Here is a 24,379-nt window from a genome sequence, read left to right as displayed (position 1 = left end):
AGACGGCGAACCGGCGACTGGCCTAACGGAGGCCTCGTCGTCGGTTTTGGACCTCGGATGCCTATCCTTTTCCTTGTCCTTGCGTTTTTTGTCAACTCTGGTCATCAGCTGTTCCGACAGCATTATATAATTAAATCTTCGGCCAAAGTAGTGAAATGCAAAATCAAACCGACACTTAAAAGTGCGTTGGTTAAATCTAGCACAAAACCGACAGCTAGCAACATTGTGATCAGGGTCTAGGCAAGGAATACAGTAAGAGTGAAAATCCTTATGAGGTATTTGCTTCCCACAAGAAATACAGTTGTTAACTTGTTCTGACATCGGTCTGGAGCAAGAAAAAATTTTTCCCAATGGGGTACTTAGCTTTAATGAAGACTTTGGTTCTGAAATTCGGATTTGAAATTCTTAGGAGTCGGCCGACCTGCACTTGCGAACTGCTTTTGCTTCGGGCACCACGTGGCAAGAAAGATGGAAGAAAATGGCGTTGGCTGCATCTTTTACACCCCTGGCGCACTAATGTCAGGGAAGAGGCGACAGCAACCGATGCTGGACCTAGACTGGAATTCAGTCCGACTGCGGGTAGCCTGCCAGCAGGATAACCCAAGAGTAATAACTGCAACAGTGAAACACGATGAACATCAGTGGAACAAGTTAGCAGCTTCAAGTATCCGTGGGGATGGTTGAGGAGAGGGGAAGTCTGAATGAGGAGGTCAAAGTTAGAATCAGCGGGGCTGCAGCCAACTGGAGCAGTGGCAGGGTTAGTGTATGACAGAAGAATATCAAAGAAGCCAAAAAATAAAGTGTACAAGACAGTGGTGAGACCAGTACTACTGTATGGTACAGAAACCTGGGCAGTAAAGGCAGAGGGTACTTACGTATTATCACAACGTTTTCGCTGTTGCGGAAACCGCATACCTGCAGCCAGATGAGTCCCAGAAACACATCAAACTGCTGATCCTAGTCCTCACTACTGCACTAAATGTTTACATTACTTGCAGGAACAGGACCAATTTCAGAAATCCTCCTCCTGTTTTGTGTGCATTACAGACGCACGCTTGACTTATCATCACTGCTGTCATACTTGTGTTGCGTGCAGTACAGATGCACGCTTGTTATCATCGCTGCTGTCATACTTGTTTTGTGTGCAGTACAGATGCACGCTTCACATATCATCGCTGCTGTCATACTTGTTTTGTGTGCAGTACAGATGCACGCTTCACATATCATCGCTGCTGTCATACTTGTTTTGCGTGCAGTACAGATGCACGCTTGACTTATCATCGCTGCTGTCATACTTGTTTTGTGTGCAGTACAGATGCACGCTTCACATATCATCGCTGCTGTCATACTTGTTTTGCGTGCAGTACAGATGCACGCTTGACTTATCATCGCTGCTGTCATACTTGTTTTGCGTGCAGTACAGATGCACGCTTGTTATCATCGCTGCTGTCATACTTGTTCTGTGTGCAGTACAGATGCACACTTCACGTATCATCGCTGCTGTCATACTTGTTTTGCGTGCAGTACAGACGCACGCTTGACTTATCATCGCTGCTGTCATACTTGTTTTGTGTGCAGTACAGACGCACGCTTGACTTATCATCGCTGCTGTCATACTGTCTGTTGCAATATTTGCACAGAGTACTTTATATCTTTCACAGAAGGAAAACAACCAGGTTTCTGAAGTCGCATACTTCATTCTGTTTCTTAGAAAAGAGGTTTGTTAAGCTAGTATGTGGTAGTGTGCCACAGGGGGTATGAGATGTAAGTAAGTATGTAGTAGTGTGCCGCAGGGGGTATGAGATGTAAGTATGTGGTAGTGTGCCACAGGGGTATGAGATGTAGGTAAGTATGTAGTAGTGTGCCACAGGGGTATGAGATGTAAGTAAGTGTAGTGTGCCGCAGGGGGTATGAGATGTAAGTAAGTATGTGGTAGTGTGCCACAGGGGGTATGAGATGTAAGTAAGTATGTGGTAGTGTGCCACAGGGGGTATGAGATGTAAGTAAGTATGTGGTAGTGTGCCACAGGGGTATGAGATGTAAGTAAGTATGTGGTAGTGTGCCACAGGGGTATGAGATGTAAGTAAGTAAGTATGTGGTAGTGTGCCACAGGGGGTATGAGATGTAAGTAAGTATGTGGTAGTGTGCCACAGGGGTATGAGATGTAAGTAAGTATGTGGTAGTGTGCCACAGGGGGTATGAGATGTAAGTAAGTATGTGGTAGTGTGCCACAGGGGTATGAGATGTAAGTAAGTATGTGGTAGTGTGCCACAGGGGGTATGAGATGTAAGTAAGTATGTGGTAGTGTGCCACAGGGGGTATGAGATGTAAGTAAGTATGTGGTAGTGTGCCACAGGGGGTATGAGATGTAAGTATGTGGTAGTGTGCCGCAGCGGGTATGAGATGTAAGTAAGTATGTGGTAGTGTGCCACAGGGGGTATGAGATGTAAGTAAGTATGTGGTAGTGTGCCACAGGGGGTATGAGATGTAAGTAAGTATGTAGTAGTGTGCCGCAGGGGGTATGAGATGTAAGTAAGTATGTAGTAGTGTGCCACAGGGGGTATGAGATGTAAGTAAGTATGTGGTAGTGTGCCACAGGGGGTATGAGATGTAAGTAAGTATGTGGTAGTGTGCCACAGGGGGTATGAGATGTAAGTAAGTATGTGGTAGTGTGCCACAGGGGTATGAGATGTAAGTAAGTATGTAGTAGTGTGCAGGGGTATGAGATGGGGGTATGAGATGTAAGTAAGTATGTGGTAGTGTGCCACAGGGGTATGAGATGTAAGTAAGTATGTGGTAGTGTGCCACAGGGGGTATGAGATGTAAGTAAGTATGTGGTAGTGTGCCACAGGGGGTATGAGATGTAAGTAAGTATGTGGTAGTGTGCCACAGGGGGTATGAGATGTAAGTAAGTATGTAGTAGTGTGCCACAGGGGGTATGAGATGTAAGTAAGTATGTAGTAGTGTGCCACAGGGGGTATGAGATGTAAGTAAGTATGTGGTAGTGTGCCACAGGGGGTATGAGATGTAAGTATGTATGTGGTAGTGTGCCACAGGGGGTATGAGATGTAAGTAAGTATGTAGTAATGTGCCACAGGGGGTATGAGGCAGCAGGTAAAGGAATAACGGTGCGAGATGCTGATAGTGGACTTGTTTTCTGTCACTTGCCGTACATCCTTCCCACCTGCTCTCAGTTGTGTAGCCCTCCACAACTACATGCTAGTAAAGTGCATCATTATGAAAGCCGTAGCTGTAATCCCTAAAGTCCCCATCTGGTCCCTAAACAAAACCTTCACTCCTTAACCGTAAAACTCCCCTAAATTCTCCTCACATTTCAAACTCCTTCCTAACAACTATAACACTAAAGCAAAATCCTGCCTGCATTGACAAAAGACAATCTTTTTACACTTTGCTCGAATGTCAGTCGTGTCGGGTTATTTCTTTTGAATGCATTGTGTACTTGAACCTGTTCTCCTACTTTCTTACCTTTCACTTTCTTACCTTTCACTTTCTTACCTTTTATTTTCTTACCTTTTATTTTCTTACCTTTCACTTTCTTACCTTTTATTTTCTTACCTTTCACTTTCTTACCTTTCACTTTCTTACCTTTTATTTTCTTACCTTTTACTTTCTTACCTTTTATTTTCTTACCTTTTACTTTCTTACCTTTCACTTTCTTACCTTTCACTTTCTTACCTTTCACTTTCTTAGCTTTTGTTTTCTTACCTTTCACATTCTTACCTTTCACTTTCTTACCTTTCACTTTCTTACCTTTCACTTTCTTAGCTTTTATTTTCTTACCTTTCACTTTCTTACCTTTCACTTTCTTACCTTTTATTTTCTTACCTTTCACTTTCTTACCTTTTATTTTCTTACCTTTCACTTTCTTACCTTTCACTTTCTTACCTTTTATTTTCTTACCTTTCACTTTCTTACCTTTTATTTTCTTTTTGAACACTTGGCTTTTCAGGGGGAAAACTAAAGTGTGGTACTTTGAGATGACATCACAGCTCACAGGTGCTCAGAAATCTGGTTGTGATAATACGCAAGTACCAGGCAGAGCAGTTCAGAAAGCTAGAGGTGATGGAGATGAAGTGCCTGAGACAGGTGGTAGGTTGCACACTGTCGGACAGGCAAAGAAATGATGCCATCAGTGTAGAAGTCAAATTAATTCCAATTGCCAAAAAAGTCAAATAGCTCAGATTAAGGTGGTTAGGGCACATGTGCAGAAATGCAGAAAACAGTCTGGAAAAGAAGATTTGGGGCATACAAGAAGAAGGCAAGAGGAAACAAGGGCATCCAGCAAATGAGAGAAGACTTGCATTGGTCAGGCATAACTGTTGAAAGCCCCATGCACTATACTACAAAGAATTATCATCCGGTTCCAGGTCATAACCTAGTATTGTGTGTCTTCAACACAGATTCCAAGATACACCTCTCAAGCTTTGATGGACTCTCAAAGTGAATTACTTGTCAAAGTCATACAGATCAACATACGTTCATAGGTTGGTACTAGGCTATCGGCCCTAGGGGCTGTACAAGCCCAGCCAAAACAATTCCCTGGTTATTTCTTCCCACAATATTTTCTTCTTTGGAACCCTGTCTAGTAAGGTGACTGACATGATCCCCGGGGTAAATTTCCCATCTCCCATCCAGTCGTCGAGGTTCCTTTTGAAGAGGGCCAAGGAGGCGCTCTGCTTGACATGTACGGGCAGTCTGTTCCAGAGTATGGGGAGTCTCTGGGTCAGGAACCTATCCCTTCAGCATGTTTTGTTCATTGTGATAACAAGGTTTAGGTCCCCGGAGCGTGTGCCTCTGATGGATCGGGATTTCTTTAAGTATAGCATGTCCAGCAGCTCTGGGTTTGACATGGTCTTGTATTCCTCTGAGTAGACGATATGCGACAGAGTATAGCTGGAGTTTTTTTAGTCGGTCAGCAAAAGGCATCTGCTTTAGGCCTGTGATTCTTTTAGTGAGATAGGAAAAAATACCACGGAGTACCAATAAGTGCTCGAACAGCTCCAATCCAACCAAAGCTTTGTTCCGACAATTTGTATATAGAGTGGCCTGCTCTATTACACCAAAAAATACAATTCCACAGCCAAAAAACAAAAAAACAACAGTTTTATTGTCTGTGGGTATGTAACGCCAGAAACAAAGGTTGAGAAGCTGTGTGTTGCATACAATCACACTGCGAACTGACATAAAAACAAAAAATAAAAAATACACATGAATATAACTCCATAGACAGCGTAACTTGAACAATATGGTTAAGCGCTTTCACCCGTGACATATGGGCTTCTTCAGAACACCATACAAATAAGGCAAACGCCTTATATAACTTCTAAGGCACCAAAACCTTGTTTTCAAAAAAATAATTTTGAACCTATAATACATTAATAGGATACACAACATACTATATGGATCAGGGAACTATGAATCTATCTCGCTTAATGAGATTAACATTGCCTACCAAAGAAATGATAGTTATATAGAAGAATTTCTCATAGATGGAAGGATTGATAGAGAAACTTATACATTTCTGAGTGTTAAATTTCCAAGGTTAGCCACGATGGTAGGCATCCCGAAGATCCATAAAAATGCATCAGATCTACCATTTCGACCTATTATATCGGGGAATAAGTCTAAAACTTTTCCCATGGATAACTATATTGATGTTAAATTGAAACATATGTATAACAAAATTACCCATTTAGTCAAAGATTCGTGGGAATTTTTGAAGAATTACCCCATTCAAACATGGAAGGACAGCTGTATATTTGTTACAATTGATGTTGTTGATCTTTTTTCTTGCATTCCTAAAAAAGCGGGTCTTGAAGCCTTCTGCAACAGTATTATGGAACATTCTGACATATCTTGGGATGAGGTTAGTTTACTAATGGAAATGATGGACATTGTACTGGACAACAATTTCATCTACTTTGAAGGGGAGCACTTCAGACAAACCAGGGGGGTTGCTATGGGAGCAGCTTGTGCTCCCATATTCGCCAACCTGGTAATGCTTGATTGGGAAGACAAAGTCCTCTTCCCCAGTACATTTTTTAATCATATTGTCCATTATTCGAGATTCTTGGACGATATGTATATTTTATGGAATTCCAACATGGACAATTTATTAGAGTTTATACAATTCTTGAATGAGAGTAGTGTTTTTTTTAAATTTACCTGTTCTTACAACACTGGAGGCATAGCTTATTTAGACACATTGGTGTATAAACATGAAGGTACTTTACATTCGAAAATTTATAGAAAAGAAACTTTTTCTAATGATTATTTGGCATATTGTAGTTATCACCCTGCCAGACAAAAGGAAAATAAATATAAGGGTCAATGTACAAGGGCTATAAGAATGACATCCAGGTACGATATCTTGGATACATACATACATACATACGATGTTCTTAGAGGGGATACCCACAAAATGTGTTGAACAAAGTGGATAAATATGTATTAGGGTTGTGGGGTACTACATACAAACCATTATTGGGTCTGGGCAGTGAATGTAATTCTACACTTGGTCTCCTTGGAACAAGGAATGAAAATGAACATCACAAAAGATCATTAATAGTTTTATATAGTCCAGTATCTAATAATGTCACACGAATTATACAGAATTGTTGGTATTTAATTACTAGTGACATGACCCTTAAAGATATGGTTGGGAACAAACCAGGAATCGTTTACAAGATGGGAATGAATGCAAAAAGATACTTAGAACAAGGAAATAGGTCAAGTGAAGACCATAGGACGGATAATAAGCAGTGTACCTCTAAACGTGGCTCATGCAACCAGTGTAGTTATATTACAGATATGAAGGAAATTGTCATACACAATATATTTAGACCAAGATTAAAGTTTGTTAAGGGGAATTGTAACTCCAAGATGGTTATATACATTGCTATATGCCAAGAATGTTCCAGTTATCACGTAGGGAAAACGGAGAGATGTTTAAAAAAACGTATTTATGAACATATATATAACATAAGGAAAAGGGACCCAAAGAGTGCTTTGTATAAATATATTGAAGTGAATGGTGAAACACATGAATTCAAGTTTGCATTACTGGATACCATCAGATATGATCCCAGAGGTAGGGATCATAAAAAATTATTGAGTTATCGAGAGGTTTGGTGGCAACTATTTTCAGATGCCACGACACCTCCAGGACTCAATGATAATATATCTATGAAGGTTATTTTGGAAATTTAATAATATTATTAGTTAAGTCATTTGTAGGTGGTTGGGCACACAACTATTCTTACTATTAATATTATACTCAACATCTATATTGAGTTATTAAAACTAGGTATTTCTACTTGTATTTTTATTCATTTTTACATTTTTATATTTTATTCTTTGTGATAATCAGCAATCATTCCTTTGAGAAATCACATACAAAAGGAATGGGCAGATATAGTATGTTAGTTTGAGACATTGGCCATTAGACAGTTGATACAAACATTAAAAGTTTTTTAGCAACACATTGTTTCTTCTCATTGTTTAGAAGTGCATATGATTTTAGATAACCACCAATGAATTAGAGGTGGAATGTTTTTATTAGAAACGAGTACAAATTGCTTTTTATAGTGTTAATTTTGTTATAAAGCAAAAATGCATTTTATTATGTTATTTGTACGTAGGTAAGGATATATTTGATACAGGTATAGACAGTAGACACATTGTATATTGCCAATATGGTAATGTATAGGATATCAGGATACTGTATCTTTAAGCGGTGGACAGCTGAGCATTTTTTTTGAAAACAAGGTTTTGTCACCTTAGAAGTTATATAAGGCGTTTGCCTTATTTGTATGGTGTTCTGAAGAAGCCCGTATGTCACGGGTGAAAGCCCTTAACCATATTGTTCAAGTTACGCTGTCTATGGAGTTGTATTAATTTGTATTTTTTATTTTTTGTTTTTATGTCAGTTCGCAGTGTGGTTGTATGCAACGCACAGCTTCTCAACGTTTGTTTCTGGTGCTACATACCCACAGACAATAAAACTGTTGGTTTTTGGCTGTGGAATTGCATTTTGTGGCGCAATAGAGCAGGCCGCTCTATATACAAATTGTCGGAACAAAGCTTTGGTTGGATTGGAGGTGTTCAAGCACTTATTGGTTCTCCGTGGTATTTTTTCCTACATTAGTACTCTTTTGAGGAGATTATTATATAGTCTTTCAGTGAAGTGTTTCTGCGGCCTTTCCAGTTGTTGCAGATGTCTTGTGAGGTACCTACCAAATAGGGCATTGTGCTCTATGATGGGTCTAATGAGGGATGAGTACAGTGGGAAAATGACCTTTTTTCTGGATGAAAAGCCCTTAGTGATGAGGTGTGCTACATAAAAGGATTTCCTGACTGTTGTGGTGATGTGGTTATCGAAAGTTATCGAAGGTGAGACCACTGTCCACCTGTGTTCCTAAGTCTCTTGTCACACTTTTGGTGTTTAGTGTACTGTCACCTATGTGGTAATTCATAGGTACATGTTTTTTTCCCAATGGGGATAACTATACACTTCTTGGCATTGAGCTTGAGCCCATGGCTCTGGCACCAAGCATCTGTTTCTGTAAGGCCCTTTTGTAGAGTATCCACATCATTTGGGGATTCAATAATGGCTCCCAGTTTGCAGTCATCTGTGAACTTTGTTAGCCAGAGTCCTTTAGTGTTGGCCTGTACTTTAGAGAAGTAGATGCCAAACAAGGTCGCAGGACTGAACCCTAAGGTACTCCACTTGTCTGGAGCTGGATTTGGAGTCGGCTACTTTTACAGTGTGGGCTCTGTCAGTAAACACTGAGGAAAAAGTGTGTATCGCTGCATAAAATTTCAGTACTTAGGCTTGTACCACATGAATGACAGTTTATATCTCAAACACAACAGATCAGTTATGATCAGAGACTCAAACTACAATCCTCTGTATTATGGATGGTCTATTTGAGCAAAGACTGGGAGATCTATCACTGTAAAACAGTACAACTTCAAAATGCAAGTCATGGACAAAAAGCTTATTCATAATAATTCAGTTTGTACTTTAGTAATACATCCTCTACAAATATAAATGGGAATTTATTGTTTGTTTACTGGACAAGTGAACTTGTACTTTACAAGTTCTTTTAATTTATAGTCTGGCCCGCAACTGTAGCAAGACTAAATACAATCATTATGACATACATATGTGGATATCAACTACCCCTGTAAATTACAACATTGACAGCACTCCCTAAGAGTAGATCCAGTGGTGAGAGATCTGGGTACTCAGATAGATAATAATCTGAACTTTGACCATCACGTATCCACGGTGGTGAGGAAATCTTTCTATGTGGCTCACAAGTATTTTACAGTTTGATTTTTATTACTGAATTAGGTGCTTAACAATTTAGGAAGTGACCTTCACACCCTCCACACTGCGAAGTTTCTTCTTAGTTTGTCTTTGACCCAGTATAGGTTACATACTGGGTTTTCTGAGACTTCGAGGGATACCACGTTTTTCTCTTTTTGTATTTGTATAATCACTTAACTGTCAGACCCATAAATTCACGTAAACATATAAAAATGTAATGACAGAAATGAAAACCATCACAGTATTTAATTCATTATTCACACCTGCTTATGAATAAAATAATTGAAAAAGTGAATGAACACCAAAAACACAGTTCAAGTTCAAAACCAAAAGAAGGCAGCGATCTAGAGGCAAACAGTAGAACTATCATGGAACAGCTCTGCCATCTAGTGGCTATTTGTTACAATTACAAGATTTCGTCTTCTGTTTATAGTTCATAGGTTCATAGGTTCATACTAGGCTATCTGCCCAAGGGCATTTATAAGCCTAGCCCATAGTTATGTGGCTTTCGCCACCCCTTTAGTTTGAATAAAAACTATGCCTATCATTTTGCTGTGCCTCTGTCAAGCAGTGACACTGAAGTAATCCCTGGGGTATATCTGCAATCTCCCATCCATTGGTCAAGATTCCTCTTGAACAAGGCCAGAGAGGTGCTCTGCCTCACATGTACCGGGATTTTGTTCCACAGCATAGGGAGTCTCTGGGTGATGAATCTGTCCCTCCAGCACGTTCTATTTATAACAGTGTCAAGGTTTAAGTCTCCCGCCCTTGTGGTTCTGAGGGATCTAGATTTTTTGAGGTGAAGCATATTCATCAAATCTGGGTTTGACATGGCCTTATATGTCAGGCACAGGTCACCTCTGAGCAAGCGGTATGAGACTGAATAGAGCTGGAGTTCTTTCAGTCGGGCAGCATAAGACATTTTTGAGACCCTTTATCCTTTTGGTGAGGAACTTTTGGGGCCTTTCAAGCTGCAGCAGGTGTCTGGTCAGATACATTCCGAACGGGGCATTGTACTCAATCATAGGTCTAATAAGTGATGAGTACAGGGGGACGATGACCTCCCTTGATCTAGATGTGAATCCCTTCATGATCAGGTGGGTGATATAGAAGGTTTTCCTAACTACTTTAGCAACATGAGTGTCAAACGAAAGGCTACTGTCAACCTGGGTCCCCAGATCTCTGATGACTTTCTGTGCTCAGTGGATTGCCACCTATATGGTAGCTAGGGGTAACCTTGTTTTTCCCGAAGGGTATGACTATGCATTTTTTGGCGTTTAATTTCAGGCCATGGCTCTGGCACCAGTTATCCGTTTCTGTGAGGCCCTTCTGGAGGATATCTGTGTCAGATGTGTTTTCGACTATGGCGCCCAGTTTGCAGTCATCTGCAAACTTTGTCAGCCATAACCCTCCTGTGTTTGCTTGTACTTCAGAAAAGTAGATGCCGAACAAGAGTGGACCCAGGACTGAGCCCTGTGGGACACCACTTGTGACAGGCTTTGAGTCTGACATGGCTCCAGCAACTCTGACCCTGTGGGTTCTGTCACTTAGCCAGTTTGCAACCCATCTTGTGATGTATGGGTTTACATTCAAGCTGATGAGTTTTTCGATGATACCTGAGTGGGGTATTGTGTCAAGGCCTTTGCCAGGTCGAGGTAGGCTGTATGGACTGCCTTTCCTCATCAATGGCCTTGGTGACTGTCTCGAAAAAGTCAACCAAGTTTAAGAGGCAGGATCTGCCTTTGACAAAGCCAAACTGAGTTGGATCCAAAGTCTGCAAGTTCCCTATGTCTTTAATTATGAGTTCCATTATGATCCTCTCCATGGCTTTGCAGATAAGGCTTGTCAAGCTAATGGGGCGGTAATTTCCAGGGTCTGTGGAGGCACCGCCCTTATGAAGTGGGACCACAGTCGCCGTCGCCACTCCTTGGGTAATGATCCTGAGGTGAGGCTAAGATTAAACAGCTGTCCTAACTGTGGGTTTAATTCCTCGTTGAGTTCATGAAGCACACAGCCGGGGACACCATCCAGTCCCATGGATGCTGTGTTTTTTGCCTTTGTGAGGGCAGTTCTCACCTGGGCGTTGGAGATGTTTGGGGCTACAATCCTCTGGAATAGATATCTCTCCTTTGGGGAGGGGAGAAGTTTGCACTGAACCTGTCAGCCAGTATGTTGGCAATGTGTGTAGGTTCAGTAATTTTCACATCATTTTGAACTAATTCTGAGCATATCTGGGAGTTTCCTCCTAGGTTTCTAACATAGCTAAAGAAGGCCTTATGATTCTCTTTAGAGTCCTTGGCGATTTTTCTCTCAAAATTTGCCTTGGATGATTTTATGAGAGCTCTTAGTTTTTTACTTATAATGATCAAAGGTGTCTTACCTTTTCAAGGATTTTGCTCTATCTTGTAGTAGCTTCCTCATGAAGGAAGCAATTCAACAGTGCGATAAATTAAAAATCATACAAAATATAGCTACAGAACTGGTCATTATATAATAATAAGCATGCCATATCTCCAAGTGAAAAAATGATCATATTACAATCTGTACATTCTTTCTACCCAAAAGGGATTTTATAGTGATTAAAAAAATAGAGAATAAAACATTCTCAAAAGAACTTGGAATGAAATGTGGATTCAAAACGATACAATTTTTAAAACATGTCATTCAAACGTGGTTGGAATAGATCCCCTAAATTAATGATCTAAAATTTTGAGTTTTCTATCCAAAATACAGTATCTTTGTTTAGCTGATAAGATTACTCCCATAAGCCTATTGATGTTACTGATAAGGTTGCCTGCTATCAGTGAGACACATGTTTTGGGGCTCTCCATCCCATCCCCTGCAACACACAATGGGATATGCAAAGCCCTGTTTTTACTGCATTGCCGGAAAAACTGCACTTAATTTCAGCTTTTCCTCGGTGATTCAATTACATCACCAAATCAGACGTGCAGAGAGAGAGTTGCTCCCTCTTAGGTGACACCCAGCTGCTGGAAATCATACAGCAACTGGCTGCAATTTGTAGGGGGAGTGGTACTCATAAAGAATAGCCTTACAAAGCCTCTGCAGCTTTAGAATATCAAAGCAGACCTATTTTAAATATGCTCACAGGCAAAGCAGTATCGATTCTGGGTAAAATAGTAAAACACAATGAACATGTATGCACTGAAGAGGTGTCACAAACAAAATGGATAGGAACTACAGAAATTAACTGGCACTCTGTTAAGCTTCTACGTGCCATTACAGAATTGCAGCAACAGTGACACAGCTAAAAACTTGCAATTGTTAGCTGACATAAAGCAGTTTTTTTGGCAAAGAAATGGGAAAACTAAAAAGCATGGGGGCCAGGCCAGAGCAGTAAGAATAGGAATAATAATTTACAAGGGGTACACACCTCCATATGCCCTGCAACACCAGGTGGAACAGGAAGCACAGAAACTAGAAATGTTAGAATATTTCTCATGACATTAGCAAGCCACACAGCCAAGACGCCATCCATCCAGCCCATCAGTCCAGAAGGAAACCAATCCACTATGAAAGCAGCCCACCAGCCAAGAATAAATGCAGTCTGCCACATTAGGAGGACACAAGCTAGCAAGCCAGCCAGACCACCCACCCAGGTGTAAACATGGCACCCAACCAGCCTGCAGCTAAGTGAGCAGTGTGGTTGTCAAGTACAGCAACTAACATTTCATTGCTACCATTTTTAAAAGGTCATTTTTTATGCTGCTTTCAGAGGTAAACTGAGTGCACTGGACATTGCAAATAGATTTTATAATCACTGTTTTGGGTATGACATGCAAGAAATAATTTTTGGTAAAAGCGTGTGTGTATATATTTTTCTAAGTTCAGAGGCACATATATAGTGTGCTCAGCATATTGCTAATAGTATTTATAGTGGTTGTTTCAGGATTGTTTGCAAGTGTGTGTGTGAGTGTTTGTGTGTGTGTGTGTGTGTGTGTGTGTGTGTAGTTCTACATCTTATAGGTTCATAGGTTCATACTAGGCTATCTGCCCTAGGGCATTTATAAGCCTAGCCAGAATGTGTTTGGCTTTCGCCACCCATTTTAAATTTATTTTGCTTTGCCCTTTTTCGAGGTTAGTATACTGTGCCTCTGTCTAACAGTGACACAGAAGTGATACCCGAGGTAAACCTACAATCTCCCATCCACTCATCAAGATTCCTCTTGAAGAGAGTCAATGAGGGACTCTGCCTAACCTGGACTGGGATTTTATTCCAGAGTGAAGGGAGCCTCTGGGTTATGAATCTGTCCCTCCAGCATGTCCTATTTATTTCAGTGCTGAGGTTCAAGTCTCTCGAGCACGTAGCTCGATGGGATTTGGATTTTCTGAGCTGCAGCATGTCCATTAATTCCAGGTTGGACATGGCTTTATATGTCAGGCACAGATCGCCTCTGAACAGGTGGTATGCCACTGAGTAGAGCTGGAGTTTCTTTAACCGGGCAGCATATGGCATCTGTTCGAGTCCTTTGATCCTCTTGGTGAGGTACTTTTGGGGTCTTTATTAGGTGTTTGAACGGTAGAGGGGTATACCTGTTGATGTTTTGGTTTTATTTTTTACACTCATTTCAATACATTTTTTCACTTTACATTTTCTAACTCATCTTATAAGTCATATTTTAAGAAACAAGTTAGCTGTGTATTTAGGCTGTTACTGACATAAATGTCTACAGCTTCTTAGCAGCACCTTTTTACCACTGTTAGAAGTGCAACATTCCACAGCTAGTAACAGTTTAAACACATTAAACAAATCAGTTTTTCAATACTTCCTGTTAAATGCAGTTAGACAGCATAGCATAATGCATTGGGATATTAGATTGTCAGTAATGAAGGCATAAGTGTTTTTTTTTCCAGAAAGGCTTATTTTTTTATTGTTATAGGTATGTAATTTTAAATAGTTTTAAGCAGGACATCAGTATGCTATTATATAACAGCACACTGTCATTCACTGCACCATCTTCTTCACCACTCCCATAGTAATGTCATGTGCTTGGCCACACCCTCTACCCACTACCACACCCACAATTATGTCATATGTTGGCAACGCCCCATGAAAATGGTTTGTATTAGATAATCGAACTTTCAAAAGTTCGACTGTCATATGGTCGACACCATATGATCGAACTTTAAAAAGTTCAAACATCTAATAAAAAAAATAAACTACACAAATAACCTACCTGAACGTTTTAAGCTGGGAGGCAAGCCCCCATGTGCCTCCCATACCCCTGATCTTTAAATATACCAATTTTGAGATCACACTACAGTGCAGAAAAGAGAAATCTTACCATTTAGCACTGTACAGAGATCTCCATTAAAACGTTCAAACTTTCAAAAATTTGATCATATGGTGTCGACCATATGACACTCAAAATGTTGAAAGTTCGATTATCTAATATAGACCCCATGTCAAAATGAAGACTGCTGAAAAGTTGGAAACTCTAGCCAATAACTGTAAAGGTTGCAGTGGGGTTCACTGAAGTATGCCTGTAGAGTGCACAACAACTCTTGCAGTACCTCATATCACTAAAGTTGGGGAACATTTTTTGTCTTCGGTGCACTGAAGTTTGCCCCACATGAGATGTGCTGCAGGTATATACAACTGCGTAAATAATCCAGTTGGTATTACATGTGACAAAACATCTAATTTCATAAGTTTTTACTGTATTGATAGAAATTAAAAAATCATCGTACAGACAGAATTATAATGTATAAAATATAGTTAAGCTTGCTGTGGGACTGGAAGTTACACAGTTAAATAACAGGGTTTGGCCAACAGAAGGACAAAATGACTTAGCAAGCAGGTTGACACACCAGTTGGAGAACAGTTCATGGAATCACGGAGCACAGGTCCAGCTTTGCATACCCTGTTTTGGCAGCACGTTATCAGCTGCACAGCACATGACATAAAGTAAGCAAAGTTTTTATGCTTGCCAGGATGACAGACCTCCAGTGATGAGCTCTTATCCTCAACATCAGTTTCAACGTTTGTAGGTGGCAAGGACACTCCGTCTAACTGGCTTTATACAGAAGAAAGAACAGGCTGCACCAGCCTGTAGTTCAAATCCAGCTCTGGACAGCTGTGTTCTAATACATCTTTCAAAGACTCTACTGTGCAGAGCTTAGTCTTCATCCTTATTTAGAATTAAGCTGAACAATGTGAGAACCAGTGGAAGAAAAGGTCTGCCTTTTTAAGGATTTGTCCTTTCATTCCCTGCTTTTAAAATACAGTGGCCGTTGAAACTTTCAGGTAAAGCTTTACTTATTGCCCATCGCTCCATCACCGCTGAGAAAATACAACAGCTGCTGTAAAACAAACATTTAATACAATGTTCCCAATAACAGATCATTTATTCTATTACTAATGCAATATAGTGACATATAGCCTTTTCACATTTAATTCAAGACAAAAACAACAAAACAGGCCCCGCCATTCATCACCCAGTACAAAATCATATCTACATCAAAGTGCCTTAATTTAGATAAGACGACAAGAAACTAGCATGCTTGCCTTTAGGTCTGTTCTGCTGTCGGCTAGCAGAGCTGGGGGTGGGAACGGAGGCACTCAGGTGGATGTTTGATGTGGAGTAGGCTTTTGACGTTCGCTGAATCAGCCGATGTCGAAGTGGTGCATCCTCTGAAAGTTCCAAACTATCGTTGTTACCTGTACTCCTTGAAAGCTCTCTCTGCCTATGACCGAGGTCATTCATGGCTAAGAGACATTAAAGCCAAAAGTTATAACTAGCCAAGTACAAATATTTTTAAGGTATAGTTCAATGTGTTACATTACCACCCGGCATAAATGCAAACAACCTGAAAAGTCTGAATGTATTTACTATTATCTAACTACAGTAGATTGAGTAAACTATGACCAAGCTAAATATGCCATTGTAAATATAAAATTTATCAGCCACTATAAATTATTACCCACTGTAAATCTAATAAATATAGTTATTTCAGCTTAACAATTTATTTTTGGACAAAGCACTGACTATGACCCAGGCAACCACAGTTCTATTAGGCAGGTTCCTGGGCACTGTCAGGGGAGAATGGGCCTGCCCATCCAGAAGGCAGAGGGATGGAACAGAACATGCACAGCTACAATCCCTTGAAGGAGAGCTTTTGTTGCAATGGGAATCCTGGTGGTGGTGGTGGTGGTGGGGGGGGGGGGTTAGGCCTCACTAAACCACCACATGGAGGGACCCCTCATTAGCGACTACAGAGGAGCAGGAACTCACATGGGGAGGGCAATGCGAATCCCCTTGGTGATGAGGATAGCCCATGCCCCCCCAAGGGTGGGGTTAGGGAATTGAAAAATAATGCTCTCATTTCCAGGATGCTGGAAAGAGAGAATAAAAATCTCTCCAGTGTCTACCGGAATGTCAGCCCATTCTGACAGCTCTCACCCTAATGTACTTAAGGTCTCCCCCCACAGTTAGGGGAAGGAATATCATAGAGTCCACATGGGGAGACCATCGATGTTGGTAGGCATGGAAGGGAGAAGTACCTAGAAAAAAAAACATTTTTTATTATACATTAACTTACCAAACACCTGTGCAAATACTAACAAATTATGACATATTTTAACATACAATGCTTAGAAAACAATATTGCTATTCAGATGAAACTACAGAATGCACATTTTTTGCTTGACACTGTGGCATAAAGACTGTCAGCAAAGTAACAGACATGCATACACAAAATGAAAAGCATAATTTCAAATAACGTGACCAATTACAGTGGTAGGGAAAAGTGCATGGCATATAAAGCATCCATAAAGTGTCTCCTGCTGCAAATTATATTCTAGAAAGAGAGCAGAACAACTCCAGTAGAATAACCTATAAATGCACCTCAATCATTTCTATCCAGATGAATCACAATGGACAATGAGTTATAGGGTTGGGAGGGTGGCCTAATGGTTAAGTTGTTTGCCTTGCAACCACAAGGTGCAGGGTTTGAGTCTCACAAGGGACAATTGGCTAGGCTTAAAATGGCTCACAAGGGCAGTTAGCTTAGTAGTAACCTATGAACCTATACAGCATCTAACAGATTCACTAGAGGAATCTCAGTCATCAAACTTTTCACTGGGAAATCTCTGCTCATCCTACTCAAAAATACACACAGACACAGAAGCAAGGTGGACTACTGCCAGGTCTAAGTAATCAACACTCAAAATATGCAACACTAAAGGGTGGTGACATGGCATATAAAATGATTTAGGCACTGCAGTGTAAAGGAGAATTATCCTTACTCAGACATGCAGCAATCTCAAATTTATTACATATAAGTTGAGATCTTATGTGGCCATACCAATGGATGGGAGGTAACAGTAGGGAAAAGCCCTCTGCAAAAACACTTGAGCGCTGCAAAACATTTTATTTTAGGTAGAAATTGCACTTTACATTTATACTTTTGAATGCCAGATATGGTTATGGCAGTCTTCTGTCAAGGTGATTAATAAATACAGAGGTGTGTGTACCTATAGATATACACATGGCTACACTCAGTTTGGTCATAAGGCTGTTTTAATGAAGTGGAGTCATCACCTCCTTTCACCGATTCCCGTTTCATCAGCCTGTACTGCTGGGCAGTAGTGCTATTTAAGATGAGATGGTGTCAGAGAATGTTATTGGTAAGCATTTGCAACTCTGCTTGTGACTGAAAGTGGTGCAGTGAATGCAGTGTGTGTGTGTGTGTGTGTGTGTGTATGTGTGTGTGTGTGTGTGTGTGTGCGTGTGTGTGTGTGTGTGCATGTGTTGATAGGTTAAGTTTGTGCATATCTCTGAAACTGTGTTGAAATGTATGTATTTGGTGCAGTATGTGTGTGCGAACATTTTTTGGCATGCTGTATGTATTACTGTAAGACAGCTAGATAGTGGGATTAATGATGCTTCTTCTGTTCCTCCACTACTGTGTAATCTCTGAGTTAGTACATGTAATTTACAGAGGATGTGAGGGAATAGCCATCTACATGGGGTACTGGAGAGCTTGCCTCCCTTAAAATGGTTTGTGAACTTGCAATATAGTTAAGTGAAGTTGACAATACTGCGATTCAGACGAAACTACAGAATTCCCGACAACTTCCTGGAGCAAATGTCACAGAAGGAGAACAGATAATTAGCATCCAACAGCAGCACAGGAGTTAACTATCATAGTATGCAGCTGTGCATAAACATTACGTTGTGTGGACAGAGTATCTGTGTACCTTCACACACGCCCTACCCTAGTGAAGGACCCCTTACACATAACCTGATCTGTACCAGTGAAGTATCTGCGTGTACTTGGGACAGTAGCCAATTCCCCTTTTCTACAATAATGAGTTAATATAGCTTCTAATAGCAGGAGAACTTGCAGCACCAAAGAGAGAGGAAAAGTGTACTGACAGTCATGGAGTAATATGAAATCTAGAAAACATCTATTTGCTTATTACCCACACAGCATCCATGTATCCTCACAGGATCACGGGTGATTACTAGACTAATGGCACAAGAACCTTTACAGGCCTAGTTAATAATATTCAGGATGTGATAGTATTACAACTTAATTCCCCAGATATGGGGTGGGGTAGTATCAGAGTGTTGGAGCTCAGAGTCATTTTACGGACTGCCTCTGTCCATATGAGATTTGGGTTGCAGCACATTAGTGTGGTCTGAACCCTTACTGGGATTACATCAGGGGTAGAATGGCAGAATTAGGTGTACAGCCACAACACTGGGTAGTTTTGTAATAGCAGTGAGACAGATGGTGAACCACAACACTTCAGGTTTGCTGGCTAATGAAATTTTGCATCAAATCACAGGTGCCACAGCACTCTGGCTTGGAAATGCTTCACTTGTACTTCCTGTAGCCAAAAGGAGCAGTACTAAAGTACTTCTCTGCAGAACTGTTAAATTTTCTTATTTCCCAGGAAATGCTATGAAATGAAGAAGGCATTTCGACTTCTCTGTCCTGGTAAGGCATCTTTTAACCATAGGGATGCGGACATTAACACCAGGAGACATCAACGTGACTGTACCAAATACCCACAGTTATGAAAAGACTTGCAACCAAAATCTGTAACACATTAGTATTGCTGATGCAACGGCACAGCACAACAGTCACTCACTTCTGATGTCATCATCTCCATGACAGACCAGTCACTCATTTCTGATGTCATCTGCAGTACAATGATTCACTTCTGATATCATCTGCAAGACACTCATTTCTGATATCATCTGCAGGACAGTCGCTCGGTTATGATGTCATCCGCAGGACACATTTCTGATATCACCGGCAGGACAGTCACTCGTTTATGATGTCATCTGCAGGACACTCATTTCTAATATCTGCAGGACAGTCACTCGCTTATAATGTCATTTGCAGGACACTCATTTCTGATATCTACAGGGCAGATGCTCATTTCTGATATCATCTGCAGAGCAGTCACTCATTTATGATGTCATCTGCAGAACAGTCACTCATTTATGATGTCATCTGCAGGTTAAGGAAGACAGTACTAGCCAGCATTGAACAAGCATACCAAAGTTATCCATCACAATGACATTAATTGGTTGGTACTGTAGAAGGTATGAAAGCAAACATCCACTCTCCAGAGGCAACACCCAAATTCTTAGACTTTGTAAAGGATCTGCTGTATATATCCTTTTCTATGAATTACACAAGTGTAGAAAATGGAATGTGGGCATATGAAACAGTTGCAAGAAAAATGCACCATTACGTGTTCTTGCCTTGTTTTCTTTAATATGTGACCTCAAAAGTTTGTAACGGAGAAGCAAGGGAGAACAGAGAAGACAACTTCTGAAGGGCAAGTTGTTTGATGGTTTGTGTCTCCTACAAGCACCATCTGCCACTTAATATACACATGTGGACAGCTAGGCATCTGGAAGATAAAACGTGAACAAGAATGGTAAAAAAACTGTAATGACTAAGCACTTGTGGGACGCATGACTAGGCAGTATATGTAGAACACACACTGCCTCCAAACATCCAGAACTAATCCCACAACCACTCCAGCCATGTGTGACACATACTAATCAGTTCCTACTAAAATTTCTGCCCATCCTTAATGTCTTCAAAGAAAAATTGTTATATGTACCCTAAGACACCTGGTCTGTCCCTTATCTACAATGCAGTAGTATTCTCTTTTTATTTCTGTTTATTCATAATGCACCTGTTAGAACCAGTAATTTTGTTTCAGAATATGACCTAAACAGTGTCCTCTTGGTTTTCTTAGCCAGACAGATCACACCATACCCTCTGAACAGGGACAAGGGCAAGTTGTTATTAAACTACTTCTAAATTATAGGAGACACTACAGAAAATATAGACTGCTTGCAGTTCTCTTGAAATCTATATGACTAACATGATACCCATGATATGTAGACAAAATCCAGTTCATAAACTTCTACATGTCATGCCGGCAAGGTGAGCTGACACACTAGGAAGACCAGGATCAATCAATGTCCAGAAACCTGGAAAGGGGGGAGGCATTTATATTTATTGCTCTGTTAAGAAGGATTTCCCCACTGCTTTGGAACACCTGCAATATTTCAGAGAAATTTCCCAAAAGAATACTTTGACGCTAGCCACAGCTGCAAGCAGTGATAAAAACAATGAGGTACCCTCCACTGCAGACTGGTACATTACTAAAGTAACATTTTTAACATCAGGACTCAGAACTCAAGATTCCCTTCTGTTTCTCTAACAGCAATGCACTGTGTGGCCATCCACAAATAAAACTGAGTTTGTAATTTTACAGCAAAGGAAGACGCACTGTTAACAGATAACATCAGGAAAAAAATACCGCCACCCCAGTCCAAAACAGAAGATGTACAACTCAGTGGAAAAATACTATCTCCTCCACATGAAGACAAACTGAAGTATTTACAAACAGCCATAATATTCATGTGAAAGGAAGTGATATTTACAAGTTCTTGGCTTAATGAACCTAGCCGCTGTTTTTTGTTATTTGAAATTATGCTTTCTTGCCACATCTGCTATGCCAAAGAAATGCAAGCAAATAGACAAACTCAAACGAGTACTTCAATCATCAAAGCAAGCAATTCAGTTCAAGGAAAAGGCAGGTGTAGTAAGGCTGTATGGAGTAGTGAACACATCCAACACGGTTAAGTTATGAAACAGTCATTAAGAATTCACAAGTTTTCTTTTTTTTTTTTTTTTTTTTTTATGAGAAATGTGTGTCAGTAGCTATGCGTTTGTGATAACACTAAGTGAAATACAAGGAGTAAACAAAAGAAAAAGCTGGAACCAGAGATGTAAGCAGAAAGCAATGGGTTATGCATAGCAACATATCTGCAGCATAAGTAGGCAGAAATGGAAATGAGAACACAGGAAAAGGAAGGGGTGCATGGAAAATGTATAGGTGTCGTGAGGGTAATGTCCAAAAAACACCAGGCCGCACATGGAAAGCTTGAGCTGCAGACAACAACGGAAACAATAGTCTTAGGCATTAATTAAACGTGTGTAACTATGCAGACCTTTCTGCTGTGAATAAACATAAATGGACTTCTTTCTAGAAACACTGAATGTCATCTACATAGTAATGTTTTAAACCGCAGTCCAAACTGAATGTCATCTACATAGTAACGTTTTAAACTGCAGTCCAAACTATTTTGTTAAAATGGCTTACTGCCAAAACTTTAAAACTATCATCTGAGACTGAAACACGTAATTACGATGAATGTTGGTAAAGTAAACTTACTTAAATGTGATTCGTTTCAATGTGGTATTTATTAAAGCAGGATTCCAAAACAAATAAAATAAATAAGACAAAATAAGTTCATTAAATAAAAATCTCTTCTTCTATATCAAAGTCCAATTTTAGGATTTGCATATGTTCTGTCATATAATGGGCACATGAATCAAAATATGCTGGTGCAAGGCCTGTGGTGTCCTTTTATGTTTTCAAAAAAAATGATATAAGAAATGAAGCTGAATGACACAGATAGAAGATGAATTAGAATTCCCCAATTTCCGTGAAAGATAAGCATTCATTAGGAGAAGATGGGATGTCTGAAGAAGACCAGAATCGTAGGCGTTTAGAAAGAGGCTGCGAACTTGGTGGTGGTGACTTTGGCGACTTTTCCTTGTCCTTGCTTTTGCTTCTGACAAAAGGAAACTTTTTACGAGTAGGCACTAGGAGTTATTTACAATGGTTAAAAAGAAAAAAGAAAATATTATGAATGCAGGAAAAAGTGGTTAGAAATTAAACATACAAAAATTTACGAACAGAAAAAAATGATTAAAAACGATGTCATAAATGTACAGTCACAAAGCAACAATAATATACTTTGCTTACAGACAGTGTCAAATTTCAATAAAAGTAACTTAACAGCTTGCCATAGCACATCGTCTTTATGAAGACTGCCCCCTTTAGCACATATCACTGAAATCATTTTTATCAGCATAGCTAGATATGGACTTTACTGGGGAGATGTTAAGTAAAATAATGTCCTACCTTACTGTCTGTTTATATGTATGCTTTTCTCTGTTTAATGACCCAGTGGTGACATCAAAGCAAGCCTTATTTCACATCAGAACACTGTTTATTCAAATTACACCAGGGTTGTAACGTTTGTCTGGCCCTTCAGTGCAGACCATTAAGCTTATATCTGACAATGAATTTCATCCTAGAGTCATGAGTCTAAGTCACTTTTTCATCTGCCAAACTCTGACTTTTAAGTTTCTTACTTCCCACACAGAAGAATGAAGTTCAACATGATCGAAACTTAAGGCCGAAATAAAAATCCTTCAAAGTACAAAAGACAAACTCAAAATCCTGAAATAACACAACATGATTACAACACATGGCAAATGCTACTCAGCATGTGTCTTAAGGAAATTAAAACAAATGTTAAAAGTTTGACTGGGACTCGGTTGGAGATAATCCAAATGACAAAAAAATTAAGCAAGTAGAGAATATGAGGAGAATAACAAGTAAGTGTGTGTGTGTGTGTGTGTGTGTGTGTGTGTGTGTGTGTGTGTGTGTGTGTGTGCGTGTGTGTGTGCGTGTGTGCGTGTGTGCGTGCATGCAATTGCAGTTATTGTACTTTGGTTTTCGTAAACTTATTTACTATAATTCACGTTATTTCTGGAAAACTTCCAGTGGAAACATTCATTCTAACTCAGAATATACACATGAAATAAATATAAAATGCAAACTTAACAAGCAATACTTTGATTGGGGTAAGTGTCCTGCACCTCCTACATTGGGGGCTGTGTTACCTACACAACCCAAACATTTATTCTAACTGAAAGGTCAAACAGTCTCTGTGAAAAGGAAATGTTCGTTTCAGTACAAAACACTGTTTACTTCTTTTCACTTGATCTGTTAAGTAAACATTTTAATTGCTTTTATGTATGTGTTTCACAGGACTCCATCCTGGGCGCCCTTCAATTTGGCCTCTATTGGTATACTTAAATATATATGTAGATGGCTTAACTAAATTTGCCAGTGACTGAATAACTCCCTTGTGGACATACAGATCTTTCATGAAAAACTTCAGAGTTCCAACACCTGGAATACTGACCAGAGACTCAAGCTAAATGACAAAAAATGTAGCAGAGCTTCAGAATGTCCAAATGCATATCACATAAATGGCATCTCCCTTAAAATTGGCACAACTGTTAGGGAGTTAGGCAAATTCATTGACAACAAGCTACCATTTGACCATCATGTCTCAATCACAGTTAGGAAATCTCTATACATCACTCAGCTTATCAACATGAACATATTCTCTAGATATAAGGGAGTCATAATTCCCCAATAATAATCCTTCATCAGGTGCTTCACAAAATACAATACCCCATTCAGCATGCATCTCTCCAAACACCTTGTCCATGATTCATAATTAAAGGCCCAGAACCAAGATGCTTATTTTTACTTATTTATACTTTGTTGACCAGGTTAGTCCCACTAGGCTAGTGGTCTTGTTTGAGGGTACATCTGAGGTGGTACTTGTACTACTAGGGGTAGTTTGACCAGGA

General features: G+C 40.0%; 1 protein-coding gene across 2 annotated transcripts in view; it reads right to left on the bottom strand.

Moving 5' to 3' along the window:
- CCDC88C (coiled-coil domain containing 88C) overlaps positions 1–24,379 on the bottom strand; it is a 1,480,266-nt gene that overhangs the window by 70,149 nt on the left and 1,385,738 nt on the right. Inside the window, exon 26 of one of the 2 annotated variants that reach the window (XM_044074709.1) lies at positions 15,885–16,085. In XM_044074709.1, coding sequence (XP_043930644.1) covers positions 15,885–16,085 — 201 coding nt within the window. Of the gene's footprint in view, positions 1–15,884; positions 16,086–22,100; positions 22,529–24,379 lie in introns of those variants that run through there. The other variant, XM_044074710.1, reaches the window with a different exon arrangement.

Source organism: Protopterus annectens, chromosome 6.part0 (assembly GCF_019279795.1).
Source record: "Protopterus annectens isolate FY-2018-M chromosome 6.part0, PAN1.0, whole genome shotgun sequence".
Lineage (NCBI taxonomy): Eukaryota > Metazoa > Chordata > Ceratodontiformes > Protopteridae > Protopterus > Protopterus annectens.
The sequence above is the reverse complement of the archived record's forward strand: the minus strand, read 5'-3'. Positions and strand labels throughout refer to the sequence as shown.